This window comes from Syzygium oleosum, unplaced genomic scaffold (genome assembly GCF_021117445.2).
Source record: "Syzygium oleosum isolate NSW1041296 unplaced genomic scaffold, Sole_v2.1 Sole_v2.01, whole genome shotgun sequence".
Lineage (NCBI taxonomy): Eukaryota > Viridiplantae > Streptophyta > Magnoliopsida > Myrtales > Myrtaceae > Syzygium > Syzygium oleosum.
In genome coordinates, this window is record NW_026607485.1 from 19,472,892 (window position 1) to 19,495,924 (window position 23,033).

A 23,033-nucleotide genomic window follows, 5' to 3' on the forward strand; every position below is an offset into this window, starting at 1 on the left:
ATTCTTTGATATAGTAAATAAAGAGACTTGATATATATATTTCAGACTAATGAAAAAGTTTACCAAGAGCGTGAACTTTTGATATAAGAGGGACAAAAAATAATTAAGTTGTTATAAGATCAATGATGAAGAAGAGACTTTTCAGTTTTATATTATATCAAAGAATGTCTTTTTTTCCTTCCTATTAAGGAGATAATTTTACACGGAGCGTATAAAACATTATAGAAATATCGGAAATTGCACTTTTCTTTAACACGCTAAAAAATAAATCATGTGAAATGCTTAATTATGGTAACTATCCTAAATAGGAATAGGAAAAATAGAAATAAGGAGGAGTGGGGCTATCATTTTGAACTGCAATTGAAAGATTGAGATAGATAGCAGTTTTGTCTTTTTAGTATAAATGAGAGTGGATTTAGTCATCAAGGGGATGGAAATAGCGCCGCCCAAAAGAAAATATGATACCTTAACTTTTCTTTCTTAGAGTAAACAGTAGGGACGTGCAACAGGAACCACGAACCGGCCAGCTCCCAGGGGTGTCAGTCCGGTTCTCAGTTTCATAAGATTTGGAATTATTGATGGGCAGTCCGGTTCTCGATTCCAGGGTAGGCACTACGTGCACTGGATTGAACCGACCGGACTGATTTTTCTATAGAGAAATCAAAATAAGCTAGCATCTCGTTCTTCATCTTCCTCTTCTTCATCGTCTTCACCATCTCCTCCGCCAATCTCTGATCCTTTGAATTTCCGGGCACGCCAATCATCTCTTCAACCAATCACAACAATGCCAACACCCATGATCTCCTCATCTCAGGGCAAACATCACAGGCCACGTGATAAAATGAGGAAGAATAAAACACTTACACAGTACTCGTTGGAAGAATCGTGCTTGAAGGAGGGTCAGATTGTAGCAGCGATCGGGCTGAGGAGAGCTATCTCGGGTCGTCCCTGTCCTTGGCCATTTTCTTTTCGCTCTGCGTCAGCACAGCAGCGAGAGAGAAGATCAAGACGACGTACTTGCCCTTCTCTGTCTGGTGCAATCAAGCTGACGATGGGAATCGGAGACGACCAGGACGGTACCCACCACCTCCTGCCCACATTGCCAAGAAGGCGAGTGGCCAGGCAATGGATGCCCTCAGCCACACTGCCACTGCCAGTAGTGGGAAGAAGAAGAAGAAGAAGAAGACAAATTATTCGAGGGATCCGTCGTCTACGACCGTCCATGTCTGTGGGCTTTCTGGGCCGTGTTCTTGACTTGATGTCGGTGATTGATCCCGAAACTCCCGCCCGGCGTCGAGAACACATCGGTCACCTCGGCAACGTCTCCATCATCTCCACCCTCTCCAATCTCCGCCTCCCCCTCTCCCCGTGGCTCGCCTCCCACCCCAACCCTCCCGTGGCCATCCTCTCCGACTTCTTCCTCGACTGGACCCTCGACTTGGCCGGTTCCGTGGGACCGCCCGAAGACCGGTCGGTCCAGTTCCAAGACCAAGTGGTCCAGTTCCATTCTAGAAATGTGGGAACCGGTCTCTCTGGTCCAAACCCAAATGGCATATATGACAAAAAGGGGAAGGACATATGCCATATATTATGGTAAAAATGGTGGCTCCCTTTAGCACGTTCTTTCCTTGGGTTGTAGCTATATCAAAGTAAGAGTGAGATGATTTGCAAAGACATGACATGAAAACATGCCAGCTAGTATGTTTGGATTAGTCGGGTGCTCAACGAGCCACGAATACCTATTGGTATTTAAGTAAGATGATTATTGTTAATTAATGTCGCATATTTTATATCATGGCCGAGCTTTACTCCTATTGGTATTTAAGTAAGATGATTGTTGTTAATTAATGCCGCATATTATATATCATGGCCGAGTTCTTTCGCTCATATCGATTAGCCAAATTTACTTTGGCCATGAAACTAGATTCCTTTTAAACTTTACCACGAACTTGGAATTTTTAGATGAATACTCCGTTTGTTTCACTGAAAAATAAATGATTTGAAAAACATTTTCGTAAAATCAATTACTTGTATAATTTGAAATAATTAATCAATGAAAAATATTTTCACAATCGATAACAATTTATGTCTAAATATATTCGCAAAATAAACGGAACCTAAATTCATCGCATGACTTAAAAGACACCGAATCTCCCGAGATCAGATCATCGAAGATGATCGACTATTCCATCACAAACGGACAAATCTCAATCGGTGATTGAAAATTTTTGGGATAATGACACAAACAGTCCCTGAACTTTGACCCAATGTGCAATTTGGTCCTTGAACTTTTAATTTGTTCAATATAGTCCCTGAACTTTAGCTTAATGTTCAATTTAGTCCCTGAACTTTTAATCTGTTCAATGTGATCCCTGAACTTTTGGTACATGTTCAATTTAGTCCCTGAACTATATGAAAATGTTCAATATAGTCCCTGAACTTGAATTAATGGAAGGACTACATTGAACATTTTCATATAGTTCAGGGATAAATTGAACATGTATTAAAAGTCCAGGGATCACATTGAACATATTAAAAGTTCAGGGACTAAATTGAACATTAAGCTAAAGTTCAGGGACTACATTGAACAAATTAAAAGTTCAGGGACCAAATTGCATATTGAGCCAAAGTTCAGGGACTGCTTGTGTCATTTTCCCAAAATTTTTGAAATTTGTGAGTTACGATATTTTGAACAGGAGGAGGTACGAGAAAATGCACTTGGATACGGCATTTTATGAATGGTGAATTGACCTCTCGAGAGGCAGGCGATAGAAACCCGATCGGAATCCGGACATTCTGAAAATACGATATCTTAACTTTCCTTCCTCAGATAAGATAGTTGACCAACCTTCCAAATTTAACAATATTTGCTATTGTTCCGGTCAGTCTATTCATCCGTCTCGAACTGTGGTGCGCACATCAAAGTGATCGTCGTCCTGAAACTTAAAAGAGAAAAACAATTGAAGGACCATGTTCTCTCGAATGATTCCTGGTCTGCTTGTTCTCTATGATACTCTACGAGCCAATCTAAGATACTAACCATTATTTTCATCTTCCTATTGATGCTCTTCACTTCATCTAAGAATAATTTGTTTACATTCCTATAGAAACATGTATACTAGAATTGATCAAAGGAAAGTGTAAGGAAGACGGATTATTCTCGTCATCGTTCGTTTTGCCTTTGCCATCATTAATCGAACTTCAGATCAAGGTAGAAAAGTGCAAGGTCTTCAATCTAAGAACAACAAATTTGCAAGCTCTGTAACTAGGATATGGCTGAAAAGGAAGAACCAAAACTGAAACAATCGGTCTCCATAATGTGTAATTTAACGATGACCCAAATAAATGTAGCCGGAAAAAAGGAGGAGAAGATCCCGGAATCAATATTTTATGGGCGCGATGACTTCCATCTGGGCACCGAGCTTCTCTTCAGCGGCCTTCTCGGCCTTAACCCTCAGCTTGGTCAACTGCTTCTTCCTCTCGTATACAAGCTGCGATCTCTCCTTCCTCTTTCTCTCAAGTTCCTGCACAAGCCATGAGCAGGACATGAGAGTTGTAAATTGAACAGTCATAAGTCACCCAAAAATGACAGCATTTAGATTGAAACACGGCTGGAAAACACAAGCAAAGAAAGACAAACTCAGAGAGCAACTTCTTGGACAGATCAACGATATTGGTAACTGTGGTATTATATCACATTTTCCAACCAAATCAACAAACTGATAGATTACAAATTGTCCTACAAGTCGCCGGAAAATAACACCTACACAACCATTGAAGAGAAAGACAGGAAACAAATTGTAGTGAAAAGGAAGATCAAAATGGATGGCAACATTTAAATGGTCGTGCAATTGTTGTAGAAACAGAGGAAAATAGTCAGACTCTGTAGATAGCAGCCATTGGAACATCTATGTCCTGTAAGATCAGGTAACAGCCCCACAGCTAGTCGCACGCAAAAACATATAACAAGAAAAAGCACTCATATCTCACCTTAATAGTTTCATAGTGATTCCATCCCACTTCAGATGAAAGCCTGCCCAGCAAGCAGTATTTGTGACCAGCCTGGAGCCTCAACACCCTGATCAATGTTAAAAAAACCAACAGTATTAAGAGAAAAAAAGAAATAGTCAATACATGATGCAGATCATTAAAAGGAAATGTATGCCTGTCAGACAAACTCACTTGAGCGCATCAGGGATGACCATTCTTTTAACCTTGTCATAAGGTGGTGGAACACCCTCAAAGGTCTTCAAGCGTGCAAGCGCTGCCGCTCCTCGCTTAGTCTTGTGAGGAATCATCCTGCATTTCGGTTCAATTTAGGTTGCGCAGTTTTGTAAAAAGAAAGGAGAGCTTTTCAAAAAGATAGAAGTCTCAGCTTGAGCAGATACTAAATGTTGGCAAACAGAAAGCAAACCAATCAACCAGCTAAATGGAAAACCCAATACCATCCTCGTGACTAAGGAATTGAAACATTTGTATATGTAAGTAGAAGTAGCCAGGTGAAAAAAAACAGAAGGGGAAAAGACGAAAGATCATACTCATTTCAGCCAAAGCCGGACAATATATAGGATGGAGACAGTCCCAACTTGTTCTGAATTCATGGGTAAATAGAGAGAGTCCTCCCAGTCCCATCTCCTAAGACCCTAAAATCAAGTTGATAACACGTCACGCAAAAGAATGGTCTTTATCTCATCATTCGCCATTTCCTCTTTGCTTATTTATCACAACACTCGAGCAGCGAATTTGTCAATTTACTCCTAATCCGAGAGAACCCAATCCAAGTCCAATCATGCAGGGTCCTGGTCCCAACACAGTCGAGCTACTTTCTAAACTCCAGGATCCTTGAACAAACACCAGTCCTCGGTCCAAACCTAAAGCAAATGTCTTGGCCAATGAACAGCAAGAACGCAACGGGTAGCAGTGTTCCCTCACCAGAACAAACAAACACTGGTCACCAAATTAGTACAAAACATTCCCAATACCTTCCCCTCCAATTCCTCGAACTCAAAAAACTAGAGCTTTAAGCAACTGAACAAATCAAAAGCGAAACAAATCAAACCAGCGTCAATAACCAGACACGAGAGCGAAAACCCAGGAGAGATTAAGGTCCGTACCCACGGATGGTGCGCCACAGGATCTTCGCGGGGGCCCTGAAGTGGATGGGGCCGTGGGAGGGCTTGGTGTTCATGCGCTTCCTGAGGAACCGCAGGTACTTCATCTTCTGCCGCACGAGGCCGCCGGAGAGGCAGATCTCCTCGCACCGGACCACCACCACCCGCTGGCCGTTCAGGAGCTCCTTCGCCAGCACGGACGCCAGCCGCCCCAGCATGTGGTGGCGGCCGTCCACCACCACCCGCTTCGCGCACAGCCCCGACCCGGAAACCATTTTCGCTCGCTCTGTGTCGATGGGACTTGCCGCGGCACGAATGCTTCTCTCTCGGTGGCAGCGCTGCTTTCGGAGGAGGAGGAGGAAGACGAAGAGGACGACGGCTAGGGTTTTTGAAGGATGTCGCGCTTGGGAAGCTGAGAAAGGTGGTGGTTGGGCTTGGTGCATCCTCCACCTCGTCGGCCCAACTAAGTGGGCTTCGACCCACTTCGATTATTAATGCTATCGGGATATATATATACGCGCACACACACACATTGCATTGACATATGATTACACCAAGGAAAAGGAAAAGTGTCAAAAAGTTCCTAAATTTATTGTATTTGTGTCAATCTAGTTATAAACCTTTTGACGTAGTGCTAATTCAGTCATTTCGGCTGATTTTGGCCGGATATTGCTAACGTGGGCGCCGGGGCAGCTTCGTGGCACGGTCGGCACTGACGTGGATAGCTTTTAATAATATTTTCGATTTTCTTTTCTTTTTTTAAACCTCCCCTCCCTTCTTCCGGCAATCGGCCGGAGGATAGGGCTGGCGAGGCTCGCCCTCACCGGATGGTCGCGAGGGTAGCCTTGCACTGGGCTGGCGAGGGCTCGAGTCTTGTCAGCGGCTGGGCGAGGTTGAGCCTCTCCTAGCCATGGCAAGGCTTGTCAAAGGCTGGCAAGATCGACCTTGCCGGCTCTGGCCTCTGGCTGGTCGTCGAGGTCCGGTTACTGGCTAGAGGAAGAAGGGAGGGGAGAAAAACAAAATATTCGAAAAAATATTAAAAGTTGTCCACATCAGCATTGCCCATGTCACATAGGCTGCCGGCGTCCACATCAACAATATTTGGCCAAAATTAGCCGGAAGGACTGAATTGGCACTACATCAAAAAGTTTAGGACTAAATTGACACCCAGAAAATGTTTAAGACTAAATTGGCGCAAATGCAATAGATTTAGGACTTTTCTAACACTTTCCCCTATTACACCATGTGCTCAACGAGAACGTTACACCATGAGACACATGTAAAGAGAAAAGAAAAAGGGAAAATGACATAAATGATTCATGAACTTTGGTCCAATAAAACCATTTGACCCAATAGGTAATATGGTCCATAAAGTTTAAATTTGTTCGATATGATCTTTGAACTTTAGCCCGATGAGCAATATTGTCTCTAAACTTCAAATTTGTTCGATATAGTCCTTTAACTTCTTGTACTTGTTCAGTTTAGTCCATATGTTATATTAAAATGTTGAATGTTTGTCATTCCATTAATTCAATTTCAGAAATATTGAACATCTTTATACAGTTCAGGAACTAGATTAAATATAAACCAAAAGTTTAAGAGCCAAACTGCACATTGTTTCAAAGTTTAGGGATTATTTGTTTCATTATCCCAAAAAAAGTAGACGAGATTTATCAAAATTCAAAAAATGAATTAGATCGAGATTGAAATGCAAATTATGCCAGCGTTGTCATTTTAATTCGTTATACCTTTTATTGGCCATGTAATCGATCCATAAAATGCTTCGTCCCCTGGAACCGAGGACTTACTATACTTGATGAGATTTCGGAACAATAATTTCGGACATTCTGTTGCTTAAACCAAAAATTATAAGGAACTTTATTTATCTCATCAACCAAAAGAAAAGAAGGAAAATGTTTATGCAGATGACAGCGAGAATACTATATCCCCATGTGATAATAATTGGTCATTTATTTGGTGGATTGCTCCGTGGTACAAATATATGGTCTTCCAAACTTGATTTATGCAAATAAATTAGATGTTTCAATTTTAATTCAACTAAAATTGAGTATAGAGCATATAGACTCAATTGTCAAGTGATGTGAGGTATTTTACAACACCCCACAAGCTAAATTAAAAGTCGCACATGAAATTTGACAGACAAGGTCGAATGCATACATGAAAGGACAAGATGTCACTTTAATATAATGCTAGAAAGTCCAACCCGAAAATTTAGATTGATAAGCGAAAAGAGACCACATGCATGTACAGAACATATAAACTTCATTGTCAGTTGTCAAGCAACATGAGATATTTTCAATACCTTTCTTAGATGCAAGCCAAATTAGGAATGACTTGTGAAATTTAACTTAAAGGGATAGACACATAGGCTAAATAGTAAAACCTGACTTGACACCATATTAGAAAATTCAACCCTCGAGTCCATCCTCGACTAAATTCTTACTAGTATCAACCGCGCTTCCAGATGTCCCGTGACATTACTTAGGAAAACTAGTTAGAAAGATTCCAACAAGAGAGACCAAAAAGTAGAACGTGATAGGACATGCAACACGAGAGCTGAGGCAAACACCCATTGAACAGAGTTCTCGCATGCTGAAAAAATCTCCTTAAAATCTCTTCTGCGCAAAACCTCTGTGAGTCGCCGCAAGTTCAATGGTAGAACGGTTAAGTACGCGAGCCAGAAAATCATACCAGAAAACAGGCATTTTATGAAGTTGTGACACTATACCAAGTTATCACCGTGACAGAACTCGAAAAAAACAGTACCAGTCCTGGCAGCAATAAAAACTAAAAACAAGAAAAGAGCTAATTATGAACTACATAAAATCGGAAGCAATAAAGGTTTGGCAAATTTTAGGTTCTGCGATTGTGCTTAGAGCTTCAGCTCATACGGGAAGCTTCCCATGGTTCCGGCAAATGTCTCGTGAATGCTCGCTTGGAGCAAGAAAATGCACTTAACATAGTCTCCTATGAAGACCCACTTCAATGCCCAATCCCCCCACCCCCAGTAAAAACAGTAGAAATCTACCCCTTTTTCTTTCTTTTGGGGTCCTTGCTACAAAGCATAAAGCCACGAATTTGCCAGGACCCACACAGATTGATCAAAGACCTTGAACACCTTGCAAGAAGATATGGCTCAACGTCTGCAGACCCGGGACTCAGAAGCCAGATTTCCTCCAAATCGAGCATTAGATTGCAAGGTTGTTACCTTCATCAAAAGCAAAGCCAATCACCAAGCAAAGATATAAAATCAACATCGCAATCATGAGGTGTACTCGAAAGGCTGAGGCGGTTGTGGCTCTTCATCAACAGCCATGGTTGAAGAAGTTGCAGATCCACCAGTATTTGATGCAGTAGAAGATGGCGAATCAGTCAGAGAAAAGACCTCGGGTTCTGTTGGACGCAAGTCTCTCAAAAGAACAAACCCTGAGGGAGCCAACTTCACTGGCACATATCTGCTTTCCTCGAGGAATTTAATAAACTTCTCCTGGGCCGGTACAACCCGAGCAGGGTTGGTCAGTATTTCAAATAAAGGCTCAGGCTCAACTTTCTTTTCCTGCGGACTATCTACCTGCAGCGTCATCATAGGATGTATCATTTTATCACATCAGAAGTCTGAAGAGAAAAATGAAAGCAACCATGCGCCTAATCTATGAAAAATGGAACCAAACGTGTGTGAATGTGCATACCTTTATCCATAATGAACCTATAAACAAACACATACATGAATACATGCATACATCCACATTTGAGTAGATGATCAACAACAGAGATGTAGCCACCGATTTGAGATGATGTAAGAAGTGACCCATTATCAAATTTGAAGAATAACTTCCATAGTAGAAGTAATATTAAGAGAATACTGAGAATCAACCATGGACCAAATTATGGAGACTCTTCAGTTGAAAAGCCTATCTATTGCTCTGATTCAAGTACAGCGCTTACATAGATTCTTGAACCGTCTCTGTATTCAAAATCTCACAAATTACTACCTTGCCAGAATGCAACGTGTGAGTATCAGTATAGAATCATTTTCATCCAAATGAAACAGGATGCACTAACTCTTCTTACAAACAGTGATACTCTTATTATAACAGAATCATGATTAAACTAACTAGCACAAAAAGCTTGTACCTGCATAGAATCTCCGTCCTTCTCACTAACCGATTTTCCTTTCCCGGCATTTGAACCAGCAGAAGATGCCTCTGGCCCGGATAATTTTTCAGCAATGGCCTTTTGCTCAGCTTCTTTCTTGGCCCTAGCTTTGGCCTTGGCTGATGTCGATAAGACTGCAGTTGGTAGCTTTACAGCGGAAGTAGTTGTAGGAACGGTAGTAGGTTTTGGATATTCAAAAAGTGAAGGTTTTGCATGCGATAAAAACTCAAACCTCGGAACTTTTAGGTCATAATTCAGTCCAACAAATGCTGTAGGAGAAAATGCCAGGCTAATGAAATAGATAAGGGGATACCAATACCAAAACTGGCTAAACACCGCAAGTCCAACAACTGCAGTTACTTTATCGTGCTTTGTCTTAGAAAGCAACCTAATAGTAACGTTCCTTCCACCAGCATCAAGAATTCCAGAGGCCAAAATAGCTCCCATCTTGCTCATAGTATCTTCGTGCTTATCCAAAATAATTTTTTCCAATTGCCGCCTACATGTGGATTCAAATATGAATAAAGCAACTATAAATGACGCAACTGAATAAGACAAGACAGTCATTTATTCTCTTTAGAATAAACTATGCAATACCTGAAAGCTCCAACACGAGAATCACTCGCTTCACTTGTCTGGACCATGACCATGGCCATGGCAATGAGGGCACCTTGACGAACAAAATCAACGACATCTGATGTTAGAGGCTCCAGCAAAGATATAGCCTCACTTAAGCCAGTCCCCGCACAGGATATGCCCACGGCAAGAGCCGCACCATATCGAACATGTGGATTATAAGATTCAGACAGCAGCGAAACAATTCTGGGAGTCTGCATACAAAGTAGGATTGAGATTCAAAATCACAATATTTGATAAATCCTTCGAAAAAGGAAAAATGAACACAACAGAAAAGAAATAGAGGAAAGAGAAAACTCATTGCTGAAGAACAATTTAATTCATGAACAATCAGATCAGACTGGATATTCAAATTGGAAATATACTTGCCAGCCAGAAAAGGGAAGGAGAAGAACCAACCTGTTCTGGCTCTGAGTAAAGCACAAACCCAAGCGCTAGAACTGCGGTCCTCCTAACGTCGTCACTCACGTCTGAGACGGCAAAGTGTAGCAGTTGGCGGATGGCTTTGTTGTTTGCAGTACCCCTGTATGCCAGGGCCAGTGCATACATACCACCATAACGAATAATAGGATCCTGATCCCGAGTCATTTGCTCAATTAGTGTATCTGCTTCTTCTTCCCTTCCATAAACCATGAGAGCGATACCTAATGCTAATCCCCTGGAATAGGAGTACCCAATGAACAATAGAGAACAAAATAGCTCAAGTAAGAAATGGGCCAAAGTCTACCAATTTTACCTAATGATCTTCTCATGTTGCGTCTCATGGGCATAGGCAAGCATCTCACTCGCCTTCTCACTTGCAGTTCCCACCATGAGCAAACCCATACTGATACCTGCGGCTTCACCAGCAACAGCACTGTCTGTATACAGGGCACTTTTGATGTCATCATATATATCCTCATCAGCGGTTCCCAGAGCAGCCAATCCAAGACCTAAACATGCTCCGTGTTGTATGACCTGCATAATAAAAATGCAAGTGAGCATTTGTGAAAACGACCGTTGCAAATAGCTGTCATTCATTTTATAGAGTTGGCACCTCCACATTAGTACTGCGCAGGCTATCACGCAAGAATTGCTTGATGCCCTCTCCATGGTTTGCGTGAATGAGACCTAGCGCATAGAGGGCACCACCCTCGGAGTATGGACTGCCTCCACCACCAGCCCCTCCTTGGGGTAAGTAAGGAGCCATTAAAGACCTCCCCTGCTGTAAGTGGCCTCTGTGAATAACACCTAGGCCTGCCGTAGCACTAAATTTAGCCCAATTGGTGGCTCTGCTCAACCAATCCTGAGGAAGTGTTGTAACAAGGGTCCGTGAGAATCTTAACTAGAAAGCCAAAAGAAACCATGGAGACATTTGACGAATAGATGGTCTGCCTTACCAAATTTTCCCTCAGAAAAGTGTCCACAGTCGTACCAGCATGCATAATTGCATTAGCGTATATGGTCGCACTGTGGCAAACACTATTTCTCATCTCAACAGATTGCTTAATCGTCTTCAGAATAAGCAGATCCGATCTACATAAATTATAAATTCAGAAGCATAAGATTCCAAATAGAATTATAAATCATATAGAAATCAATGAGGATTAAAGCGAAGAAGAAAGGCTAGTAGTCATACTTATTATGACTATAGAGAAACTGCAAGGTCAACTGTATAGATGTTTCTCCAGACAAGATTCCCCTGATCTTCTTAAGCCTCTCAGCATGTATGCCCTCACTTGGATCAACTTGTTGAACAGTAGCATCAGAAGTATGAGACCCATCAGTCATAGCAACATCCTCTGACGCAGCAGGACTTTCATTTTGAGCAGCATCTGCTTCGTTATGTCCTGGTTGCCCAGATTCCTGAGAGCGAGATGTCGAAACTGACAGACGATCTCTCACATTTAACAGAAAAGCTTGGTGCTCATTCTCCACAAGATCAAAGGCTATTTGAAATGAGAGCAAAGCATCATCCTTATTAGATCTCAGGAGCTTTTCCAATATCTGCGCAACATCCTCAGGTTCATCCAAGAACATTAGACACTGGCAAATGCTCAAATAGTCGGGAGAAGGCAGCTTTTGAAACACGTTCACAAGAAGACGAAGAACCTGAAGTGTAAACCAGGGTCAAACAATATGCCAAGTCCCTCCTCCAATAATTTTGCATATTTCATTATGCATCAGATCTATTTTCACGGCAATAGACATATCTGTCCTAGCATCCAATTTAGAAGACTTAAAAATTCAACATACCACCGCACTAATAGGAAATTATGACAAAAGAGGAAAATAATGATTGGAGAGCATTTCCAACAAAAGCTATGGGATAAGTAGACCTTTTTCTTTTCTTTTTTGGACATAAGGTAAGTAGACTTAAAACCAGGATCTTGTTAACAAAACCCCTCAGGCATTCGTTAACCATACTTAGAAATGAAAGGTTTTGATTCCCAATACATTGATTACACATAATATGAGGAAGACATTACATTGGAAATCACAGACTTTCTTGATATAGGCGTTTGACAAGTGTCCCGACACTTGTTAACAAAATCCTAAAACTAATAGTTACAGGCCAAAAAAATAAAAAGGAAGACGTGTTGGCTAAAGATGATGTAGGACTCACAGAAATTATTAAAAGTGGCTAAAGAATTGATTCTAATGAAACACTGTGACTTAACATGACTTTGACATAGCAATTAACTCTTCTGAAGCAACACCAAATGATAAACAAAACTACATAACAGCCTGAACAATAATGCAAATCAAACCAAGACTTTATAATTGAAGTGACACAATTACAGCCAGAACCTGCAGGAGTCAGACAATGAAACCGGGTGTAGCTATTTCCTCTCCAAGCAAGAAGAAGAGTCGGAGCAATAGGAAAACCAGGATGGGAAAATTTTCGAGCCCATTTCAAAAAACTTCAACAGGAAGGCTTCATGTTAAACCAACCCAATTCACACTCAACAAAATGAATACACATACCGCACACAATTTTGGAAACCCTAAGCCCGGATAGAAAAGATTATAATGATAAAGAAATTGGTCACTATTCGAATCTCAATCAATATCAAGTGCCAATTAGACTGTAGGCCTAAATGTTTCAGTCAAGGATTCCAGTGATCCCATCATCTCGGAAACTTATGAATTTTTAAATATAACCGGTAATAAAACCCTTACCTCATGACGATATTCTCTACGATAAACAAAGGAATGAGAGATATTGATACAATAAGAGAGAGATCCATGCACATTATCACTCCTTGTAATTGCTTCCTCTAGTTTATCCAATCGTCGGCATTCAATTGCAATACCCATGGCTTGTTGGTACTTTCCATCATTGATACACCTAAATCAAGTAACCGTAAGAAGGCTACAACAAGAAAAGCATCAGATCAGATCAACAAAGGCATTGCATTAGATCATACTTATCCAGCATTCTCTCCACTATAGCCTCCAGCCTAGGATCCACTTCAACTGCTTCTTTCTTTGATTCTGCCGCCTTAGTCTTAAGGCTTGCATATTCATCAATAGCTTTGGCTGAAAGTACAAGTCAAAAGGGGATCACGTAAGTTCCAAATCTTGGTCCAAAGGACCAAAGCACAACCTCCAGAATAGCTGGAAAGAAAACTGACAGGATGGTCATGCAAATGAATAAACTAGAAAACAAAGTGCTGCTGTTCTCCCCAGCCCACCCCCCCCCCCCCCCCCTCTCTCCAAAAAAACAATAAAAATAAAAAATAAACCCATCAACTAAACTAAAAAAATACATGAGCTAAGGTTGCTATTCTTACATAGCAAAGTGTGAACGTAATCAGAGTCGTCCGAAACGTCAAACAGAGAACCAGCTCCAAGTGCATAAGACAGTGAATCATTAAGCTCACCCAAATAGTAGAAAACCTGAAAAAAAAAAATATATAAGAAACAGTGGAGACATGTCAACAAAACGGCAGAACTAAAAACTCCAGATTCCAAAATCAAAGGCAAGGGATGCTACAAGAATGCAGGAATTTGTAAGGTCAAACCATGTGCACCAAAAAACATGGAATCAGATGGGGACAAGCCAGCATCAACAGCAGATCCATGTAAAGAGAACACCAAAACCAAATGCAGAATCCAAAATCTAAAATAAGTGAAACTATTGGATTGCAGTATATGTAAGATTGATTCATGTGCATCAGTAGGACATGCACTCATCAACTTAGATTTTGTGGGCATAATATACCAAGATGTTACAAGGAAGCTTGCAAGGATAACAAGTTAAAAGAAAATGAGAGTATAAATTTAAATCAAAATTTAATACATGCTACTCAAGCACATCTTCAAATTTAACTTGCCCTGAAGATTATGAACCTCTATCGGGACCAACAAGAACTGAATAAAAAACCCCAACAATGTAATGATTCAAAAAGAGAACACCCCAACAACCCATCAATACGTTGCATGCAATTTAAAAGGTTGCCAGCTTTTAGAATAGCGTCAATGAAATCATTCAACGGCAAGGAGTAAATTCAGTAGCAACAAGTGAGTATAAATATATGAGCCTTTGAGCAACTTTATGAAGGCCTCCTTTAGTCTGTATACTATTAAATGTTGATCACAAGGAATCCAAAAGCACAACCAAGTTTAGATAAAATAGACGGTTGTCAGCAGAAAATGCTCGAGTAATATCTGCAGTGACAGCTGCCACATATTACTAAGCATCCACAAGGTAGCTATATCATATGAAAAATGAGAAACTGTGAAGCATCTAAGTTGTGACAATCCGCATAATGCTCTGCTTAATAAAACACAAAGAAGTAATCGAGAAAACAGTTAATAACAGAGATGCAATCCAGACCGACCCAAAAGAATCATGCAAGGAAGTAATCATGTAATGAAGAGAGGGTTGAATAGAGCCATCACCTTTGAGACGAGCAGTGCAGCAAGTTGCCTCTGATGCTGATCAAACTCTTCGTCTTCGTAAAGACTCTCTCTGGAGAGAAATTATAAATAAGAGAATAATCGATCAAATCAATCAGAAACTTCTTTAAAGTTGAACATAGCATTGTCAAATTACAATGTTTTTCCAGAACCAGCCTAACTTGCATGCAAATTGCAAATCGTCCCTCCTCAACCAAATCGTACCGTTAAATTAGAAGCAGTTCAAGTTTGGAGTGCTCCTCAAAGGCTAAAAAGGGACGAAGGTTGCATTTAAGCAGTTAAACACAGCCTATAGGAAAAATAATTTCAAAGCAAAATGCAGACTCCATAAACACCAATTCTAGAGCTCAAAATGAAGGTGCCAGCACAACCGCAACTATAGTAAACTCGTGTTCGGCGCCAGCAACAAAAGATGTAGATCACCAATTCCAGCCAAACACCTCGTTCGTTGCTCCCAGAAGACTTGTACGTGCGCTCAAAATTGTTCGAAGAAACATAAAACCTATGGATCCTTAATTAATCCCATAATCCTCAATCTTGTTTCCAAACATCAAGCCCTCGATTTTATCTCAACCTCAAATCCTCCACCCATCGCAGAAAAGACACAAAATCCAACAACGGTACGCAGATGCAACAACCAAAATCTTACTCCCATTCCCCTAATTCACCGCTCCAAAACCTAAAGAAGCTACTGCCACTGCTTAAACTCACTTCAGCATCTCATCTTCACCCGAAGAGAACAAACAAACAAACAAACAAACCCAAAATTCCGTCTCAAAATGACATCTTTTCCCAGCCAAGCAGCCGCTCGGAACCCCCGGAAACCCGAAAACACTACCAATCCAACCAGAGTCAAAACAACCCGAAAACCGCATCGAAGCTGAAGCGAGAGAGAGAGCGAGCGAGAGAGAGAGAAAGGGGGAAGGTCCGACTCACATCATGGGGACGCTGGTGGAGATCTCGGGCCAGTAGTAGTCGACGCACTTGTTGAGGTTCGAGAGGGCGTGGAGCTTCAGCCGCGGGTGGGTCTCGTTCAGCATCGCCAGCAACCCACCGGCCGAGCTCACCATCGTCGCCGCCGCCGCCGCCATTGCCTCGCCGCGAAAACCCGGAGCTAGCTAGCGGGGGCCCCTCCCTCCTCCGATTCGGATCCCCTCCGAGAACGATCCCGGGACGGCGAATTGGGGATTGGGGGGGGATCGCGATTGGGGCTTCCGGGTCGAGAGATTCTTCGAATTCGAAACCCTAATTTCAGAGAGCAAAGGTCACAGAGAGAGAGAGAAGAATTTGCTTTGCTTTCTGAGATTGGTTTTGGCTTTTGGGAAGTCCTGCCTTACCCTCCAAGCCAGCTCCCCCACAAGTGAAGTGAAAATCAATATATAGAGGATTTAACTTAAATCCCATAATATATAGATCTAAAGTAATTTAATTACGTGAAAACTATCCATTTATTAACGATAAAAAGATTTTTCTTTTTTTCGTTTCGCGATAATACCCGTTCAGAGGCGGTTTTTAGTACGCCGGACTCGAAAGGAAATACCCGTCATTTTGTAGAGGAAGGAGCTGTACACGTATGGAACACGCCTCGTCTTGTGCCCGAGTGGAACTTGCTTTTGCTGTCAGCAAATTTCGTATCTTTTTCGTTCGTCAATTAACGATGTGCGTTTAAAGAATACCATGATATGGTATCGTGTTCACAAAATAAATTATCGCCGTTTTGACTTCGTGTCGCATAATACGGCGCAATAACATTAAGTTATTGTGTCCGATATATCTTTAAAATCTCATGACTTAAATGATCGTCTTACAACACATAATTCTTCATTTATCAAGATAACCTCATTTCTTAATCCTATTACGATAAATTTTATGTATTTTTAAAGAAAATGATCATCTATACACGTGGGTATTTCCGTATTATAAATTTTTGCTTATTATTGATAAAAGTTGCACGGAAGGTTTGCTACTGATTATTATGAGAAAAATGGTATGTAATTTGGATCATATAAATTCTTTTTCCGGTCTTTTAAGGTACTAGTTTGGCGCTCTCCATATTTTTTAATTACTTGTCTATTTAAAATGATTTTTAAACATATACTTATTCCAAATCTCGCGACTCATATATTTTAACTATTTTAAAATTCAAAATTCCTGTAATTTTTACAAAATATCCAAAATTTGACCCTTTGATCCACGTATAATTTTTCAAAGTTTCTTAGAATTATAAAACAAGTTATTTGATGCAAGAAAATAAATGAAAAATGTTTTTGTGCTTTTGCTAATCTCAAACAGACGGGCTTGTAGAGTATTCTTATTATTATGACAAAAAAAAAGGAGTATTCTTATTATTTTCCCTTCAATATTTAAAATATTTCTCAAATTTGAATAAAAAATACTGTGATAAATCTACTTGTCAGTGAAAGTACATAAACAAGAATGGGGTCACTCAGCTTTGTTTCCAGCTTTTGCTTTTTGGTTTTGTCTCTGATGTTTGGGGATCAAGAGTTTGTGCTGATTAAGGGGGTTTATGTTGAATTACAACTTGAACCAAAGTTAAAGAACTGATAAATTATCACAGTTAGAATTCCAAAAAAAGCATAACATAACCACAAAAATGACGATCTATCAACAATATGATATCGGCAGCTGTTCCTGTTAATAATTTGTTCTCTCGATGATGATCCGCTCTTCTATCTTCTGATTCTTCCAAGCATCTTGGCGAATATGGCTCTACCAAACTGTTCACCTTTATGGTTTTTCCGAATTGTAATGAAAATTCCCGTTCTAGACTTGTTTACTAGCGTGGTTCTTCTGAGCTTCAACGAACATTATCGTTCCAACGAAAAATACAGAGCCACCTAAATACTCTTATTGCACCTGAAGAACTTGCCGGGTATCAAGTTAGAAGCATGACCTTTTCTGCGTCAGAAGGCTTGATCATGTAAGACCTCTGAGCAATGTCTTGCCTGAGGCAGCGAGTTTGGTGCTTCATTCTTCAAGGAATTTTGAGGGAAACCCAATGACTGTGTAAAGTGAGGAAGTTTAGCTCAACGCGTGTTGATTTGTTATTGTGCACATTGCTGTGCTAGAGTCCATTTTCAGATAGGTTGAGATGCTCCGCACTTAGAGCGGCGAAACAGAGCTTCCATGGAAACGGAAAAGCAAAAAATGCATACTTCAGCAGCATTTTCATTATCTGTTTATCGACCTGCATAGCATTAATTCCGCATGTGTCTGTGGTGTGTACAATGTCAGCAGCATCACTTGAGAGGACGAAATCATTAACGTAATTAATGTCTGGAATGAACAACATGTCGGTCATCTCTCAAATAACGTATCTCATTTGCGCCAAACTCACTCGGATTAGGTTGTTTTTGAGTCATTATATTTGTAGGATTCTACAACACCTCGGACTTAAGCTTTTTCTGTTGCATCTGCAATGACGAGAGGCTTTGTACTGAAGGGAACCAGCAAAACCGGACATGGGACACATTTTTCCTTTTCCCTTTTGCCCCAAAAGGTGATGTTCTTGTTCAGTTAATTATCTGAAATTCGATCCATCATATATACTCTGCATCAGAGCAGCAAGGAATGCCGTGCAAATTTGACCTTCTAGTCTCGGAAAATAGTTCTCTGGCATTATGTTGTTCTCTTCGAAACTTGTCCTAATTTGTGGAAATATGAGACGGTCTGTTAGGCGGGGTTCGGCTTATTCGCATAGGTTGCAACAGGTTTATGATGTGACCAAGTTCCTGGAAGACACTCCTGGTGCTGATGAGGCTGTGTTGTCGGCAACAGGTGATGTTCTTCAAATGTTCTTAATTGAAACTGAACCACTTAAGCCCTCTGTTAGAAAGCCCGACACTGTACCCTATCCAAAGATCTTCAATGACATGACTTCATTTTTTCGCTTAACTTGAACGTGGATTCTGACCAACTGGAAAACTACCGAGACAACGGTTGCAGCAGCAGCACTGCAGCGACAGTGGACGAGGGCTTCTAGGTTGGGGACATCAACTTGTCGACTGTCCTGGCAAAAAAAGCAAGAGCATACACGACTCCATAGCTCCGTCGGGTTCCTTGTTCCCCTCGCAATCCTGGGTCTAGCTGGTGGTATCCGCTTCTACGCCAGATCGAGCTAAAGTTCGAAGAAACTAAATGATGTCGAACTTCAAATTGAAGGCACTGGAAATGAGCTCAAAATCTGGTTTCTTTTGGTAATCCTACGGGTCCTGATAACTGAGTTGGTGATGCTACAAATGTTGAGGTTAGTGCAAGTTTGTGCTCTATCTCATTCAAGTGACACAATTCTATCTTTGTATCTAACCATCTCTTGGAAAAGATAAAGGCATTATATAATTATTTCTTTGAAAAGATAAGCTTAAAATACATGGGATAAGTCAATTGAAAGTCCTAAAACTTGTCATGAAATTACAATCGAATCTTAAAACTTTCAAAAGGTGTAATTAAATCCTAAAACTTGTCACGGAGTGCATTGAGTTCTAAAAATTTCAAAAGTGCAATTGAGCCCTATAACTTATCAAATTAGTATAATAAAGTCCTTATGTTAATTGCACTTTTGAAAAATTTTAATACTTGATTGCACTTTCTCGATTGACTTTCATGGCAAGTCTTAAGACTCGATTACACTTTTTAAAAGTTTTAGGACTCAATTGTACTTTCATGATAAATTTTAGGCTTTCAGTGCACTTATCCCAAAATAATCTATTGATAAAGTATGGAGGAATTTCAAAATACTATAATGTATAAAGCAAGCTTAAGAAATAACCTTGTTGTGTTTGGTTGGAAGGAATAACCTTCCCCCCCCACCCAAATCTTGTATGGTTGCAAAGTTTGTGGTGAAGCACTAGGAAGAGGAGGATTCATGATTTCAACCCTTTTTTTGGGCACTAAAGATGAATTATAAAATTAATTAATCAATAACAACAAAAGATATTGAGTACGATATAAATTAGCATTTTGTTTAAATTTGAACAATCTAATTATTAGTTATTTATGATTGATTGCACGGAGTATAAGATTGGGAATTAATTTATAGTTAGGAATAAGTTACAATTTTTTCTGAGTTACCGAATTAGTTATGAAGAGTAATAAATTGATCACGAACGGATACCTAGTTAAATATATAATGGATGTTACATTGACAATTATTTGGTTAAATCGAATATCGTAAAATTATTGATTCTATTGCTCTTTTTTTGGAGTTATAAAATAATTTAATGAAACAGAATTATTAATCTTTTACTTTCGCTTCTTTTATAGAATGATGTTGGGTGAATTATTTTATAGCTCAATTATATTAATATCTTCTATAATAAAACTATAATATCGTGTTCATACCAAAAAATATAATATTGTGAAAGTATGCAAGTATAGACCAAATCTCGTGTTAGATATATAGGCGGCGTCATTTCATTCGGATCCGCAACATATCTTACAAATAAAAAAAAATGATGATTCTATTTCATTCTCACAATTTACCAAACTTAAGAGAATGAATTCCTTATTCAATTCCAATTATTTCATCTCATTCCATTTGATTTTTTATACTATAACGAAACATTATATTTGGCGATAAAAAACATGAATATGAGGTTTTCTTTTAATCTAATACGCTTCAAACAATTATTGAGTGATTATTTGATCTGTTGACTTTAATTTGTTGGTCAAAATAACATTGGAAAATGAAAAGTGAAAATGAGCTGGTAATGCGAAGCATGGAATAGAGTGCATGACCTAACTAAACCTCATTCCTTTCAATACTTAAGAAGCGATTGTTTCATTGAAAACTTCATGGGATAGGAAAATATTTTCCACGAAAATTAATTTTTAAGAAAAATGGTTAGTTTTAATTTTTTTGGTGGTCTGAGGAAAATGAATTCCTTCTTGCCCAAAGGTGAAGTCGTTTTCCCCCACTCTACGTTTATTGTTTTCAGTCCATGGAAAATGTTTCATATATACCGATTAATTTTCCGTCATCCAAACACTAAAAAGTCAGAAAATAATTTTCTAAAAACAATTTTCTTTCAAATAAACGGATCTAGATGAAAGACAAGTGCAATACCCATTATAGGCTAAACATGTTGTAATGACTTTACTAGAGGTCATTTGTTTCTATAACCTGAGTTTGTTGTCACCAATTTAAGTGTACACGTTCCTTTTATGTTTTCCTTGCATCATATTTGGGAGTAGAGATTCTATGATGGAAGGATGGGAAAAAAGGGCAAGCTTATGAAAAAATCTAGAAGAATGAATAGAAAAGGAAAGAAAGAATAAGGGCCCGTTTGACAACTTGCCAAACAGTAAAAATTTCTGTTATTTTATTCCCAGAATTAGTTTTGAAACAGAATCCGTTTGGTAAACTTTTTGTTCCCGGCCACAAATTTGCAAAAAATTATTCCCAAAATCAGTTTGGAACAGAATCAAGAAGCAAAAAAAAATGTAATTTCTTGATTCTGGGAACAAGAATCATAATTGGAAAAGAATTTTTTTTTTCTTTTTCTTCTTTCCCGTTCTTTCTGATCTTCTTCTTCTTCATTTTTTTTGCCTAGCCGGCCATCGGCGACTGATGAGGGTCGGCAAAGGCGTCGCGGCCCTCGCCGGCCTTTTTCCAGCCCTCGCTCGAGCTAGCGAGGGCAGTAGCGAAAATCCAGCCCTCACCTAGGCCACGAGCCTCGAGAGCAGCCCTCGCTGGCTCGGGCAAGGGTTGGAAAAGGCCGGTGAGGGCGACCTTTGCCCAGGCTGCGAGGGTCCAGCCCTCGCCGGATCCGGCGAGGGCCGCGACGCCCTTGCCGGCCCTGGCCTGTGGCCGGTTGCCGGCCATGGCCAAGAGGGAGGAGAAGAAAAAAGAAAAGAGAAAGAAAGAAAGAAAGAAAAAAATATTAAAATATTCAAAAATATTATTAATAAAAAGAAATTTTGTGTCGTTAACAAACACATTTTTGTTCTTTTTCTATTCCAAGAATGGAAATTTTGGGCTGTTACCAAATGCCTTAAAATACTCAGAATCAGTTCCAGACACGGAATCAAACATAATCATTTTTGAGCAGAATTAGTTCTCGGACACATAATCATTGCCATGCGCACCCTAAGAAAAGAGCTACTATACCAACATACCCTACTAATGTCAACTATGCATTCAATGGACACTACCCAACGTAGTCTCCACCTGCCTACCAGTACCACCTACCATATATGGCTTCAGAAATTTTTATCAATGAACATCTTTGAGATACTTGTTCAACATGCTTAATGAGAAAATATTTATATCTTAACGTATTGATTGTGCATGATATGTAAATAGATAATACATTGAAAATCACAACATATCTTTAGAATATTTTTTTGGTCAATATCTTTAGAATATTTTAAAGAGCACATTTAACAAGGATTTGTCGATGAGTGTCCGAAGACAAGAATTAAGCAAATAAATTCATCTGGAATTTTCTTTTAATCTAATACGGTTCAAACAATTATTGAGTGGTTATTTGTTCCATTGACTTTAAGCTTGTTGGTCAAGATGAAAATATCATTGGAAAATGAAAGAGACAATGAGCTGGTAATGTGAAGCATGGAATAGAATACATGACCTAGCAATGCGATCGTTTCGCTTAAAACTTCGTATTAAAGGAAAATATTTTTCATGAAAATTATTTTTAAGGAAACTAGTTAGTTTTCATTTGTTTAGTAGATTAGGGAAAGTGAATTCCGTTTTGCCAAAAGGAAAAGTCATTTTCTCCCAATTTAAACTTGTTGTTTTTAACCCATGAAAAATGTTTTCTGTAGATCGATTAATTTTCCGCCATCCAAACAGCGAAAAGTCGAAAAATAATTTCTCACTAACAGTTTTCCTTCAAACAAACGGATCCGGACGAAAGACAAGTGCACTACCCATAATAGGCTAAACATGTCGTACTTACTTTGCCAGAGGTCATATGTTTCTATAACTTAATTTTGTTGTTACCAATTCAAGTGTACATATTCCTTTATTTTTTACCTTACGTAGTATATGGGTAATGAGATAGAGATTCTATCATGGAAAGATGGGAAAGAAGGGGAAGCCTATAAAAAAATCTAGTAGAAGAAATAGAAAAGGGAAGAAAGGCTAGAAAAGAGCAACCATGCCAACACACCTACTAATGTCAACACTGCATTCAATGGACACAAACCCAACCTGAGTCTCCA

At 39.6% G+C, this 23,033-nt stretch overlaps 2 protein-coding genes across 2 annotated transcripts; both read right to left on the minus strand.

The window, feature by feature from the left end:
• Positions 1–3,190: 3,190 nt before the first annotated feature.
• LOC115683466 (60S ribosomal protein L13a-2) lies at positions 3,191–5,569 on the minus strand. The gene is made up of 4 exons (XM_030607993.2): positions 5,115–5,569; positions 4,183–4,299; positions 3,991–4,078; positions 3,191–3,524 (listed from the first exon to the last, which is right to left on the minus strand). Exons 1-4 carry the CDS (start codon positions 5,552–5,554, stop codon positions 3,381–3,383), a joined length of 789 nt encoding a protein of 262 aa, XP_030463853.2. The 5' UTR covers positions 5,555–5,569; the 3' UTR covers positions 3,191–3,380.
• A 2,351-nt stretch (positions 5,570–7,920) lies between these two features.
• Positions 7,921–16,120, minus strand: LOC115683463 (26S proteasome non-ATPase regulatory subunit 1 homolog A). The gene is made up of 13 exons (XM_030607992.2): positions 15,765–16,120; positions 14,811–14,880; positions 13,700–13,805; positions 13,334–13,445; positions 13,086–13,254; positions 11,542–12,014; positions 11,303–11,438; positions 10,960–11,208; positions 10,660–10,880; positions 10,323–10,581; positions 9,885–10,117; positions 9,267–9,786; positions 7,921–8,703 (listed from the first exon to the last, which is right to left on the minus strand). Exons 1-13 carry the CDS (start codon positions 15,917–15,919, stop codon positions 8,395–8,397), a joined length of 3,012 nt encoding a protein of 1,003 aa, XP_030463852.1. The 5' UTR covers positions 15,920–16,120; the 3' UTR covers positions 7,921–8,394.
• Between the last annotated feature and the right edge of the window lie 6,913 nt (positions 16,121–23,033).

Coding starts and splice junctions, on each gene's coding strand:
- LOC115683466 (XM_030607993.2), bottom strand. CDS start 5,554: ATGCACCAAGCCCAACCACCACCTTTCTCAGCTTCCCAAGCGCGACAT. Junction 4,079..4,182: donor GTCATCCCTGATGCGCTCAA/GTGAGTTTGTCT, acceptor AACATTGATCAG/GGTGTTGAGGCTCCAGGCTG. Junction 3,525..3,990: donor ATCACTATGAAACTATTAAG/GTGAGATATGAG, acceptor TGGCTTGTGCAG/GAACTTGAGAGAAAGAGGAA.
- LOC115683463 (XM_030607992.2), bottom strand. CDS start 15,919: ATGGCGGCGGCGGCGGCGACGATGGTGAGCTCGGCCGGTGGGTTGCTG. Junction 10,118..10,322: donor TTTACTCAGAGCCAGAACAG/GTTGGTTCTTCT, acceptor CTTTGTATGCAG/ACTCCCAGAATTGTTTCGCT. Junction 9,787..9,884: donor TCTCGTGTTGGAGCTTTCAG/GTATTGCATAGT, acceptor ATCCACATGTAG/GCGGCAATTGGAAAAAATTA.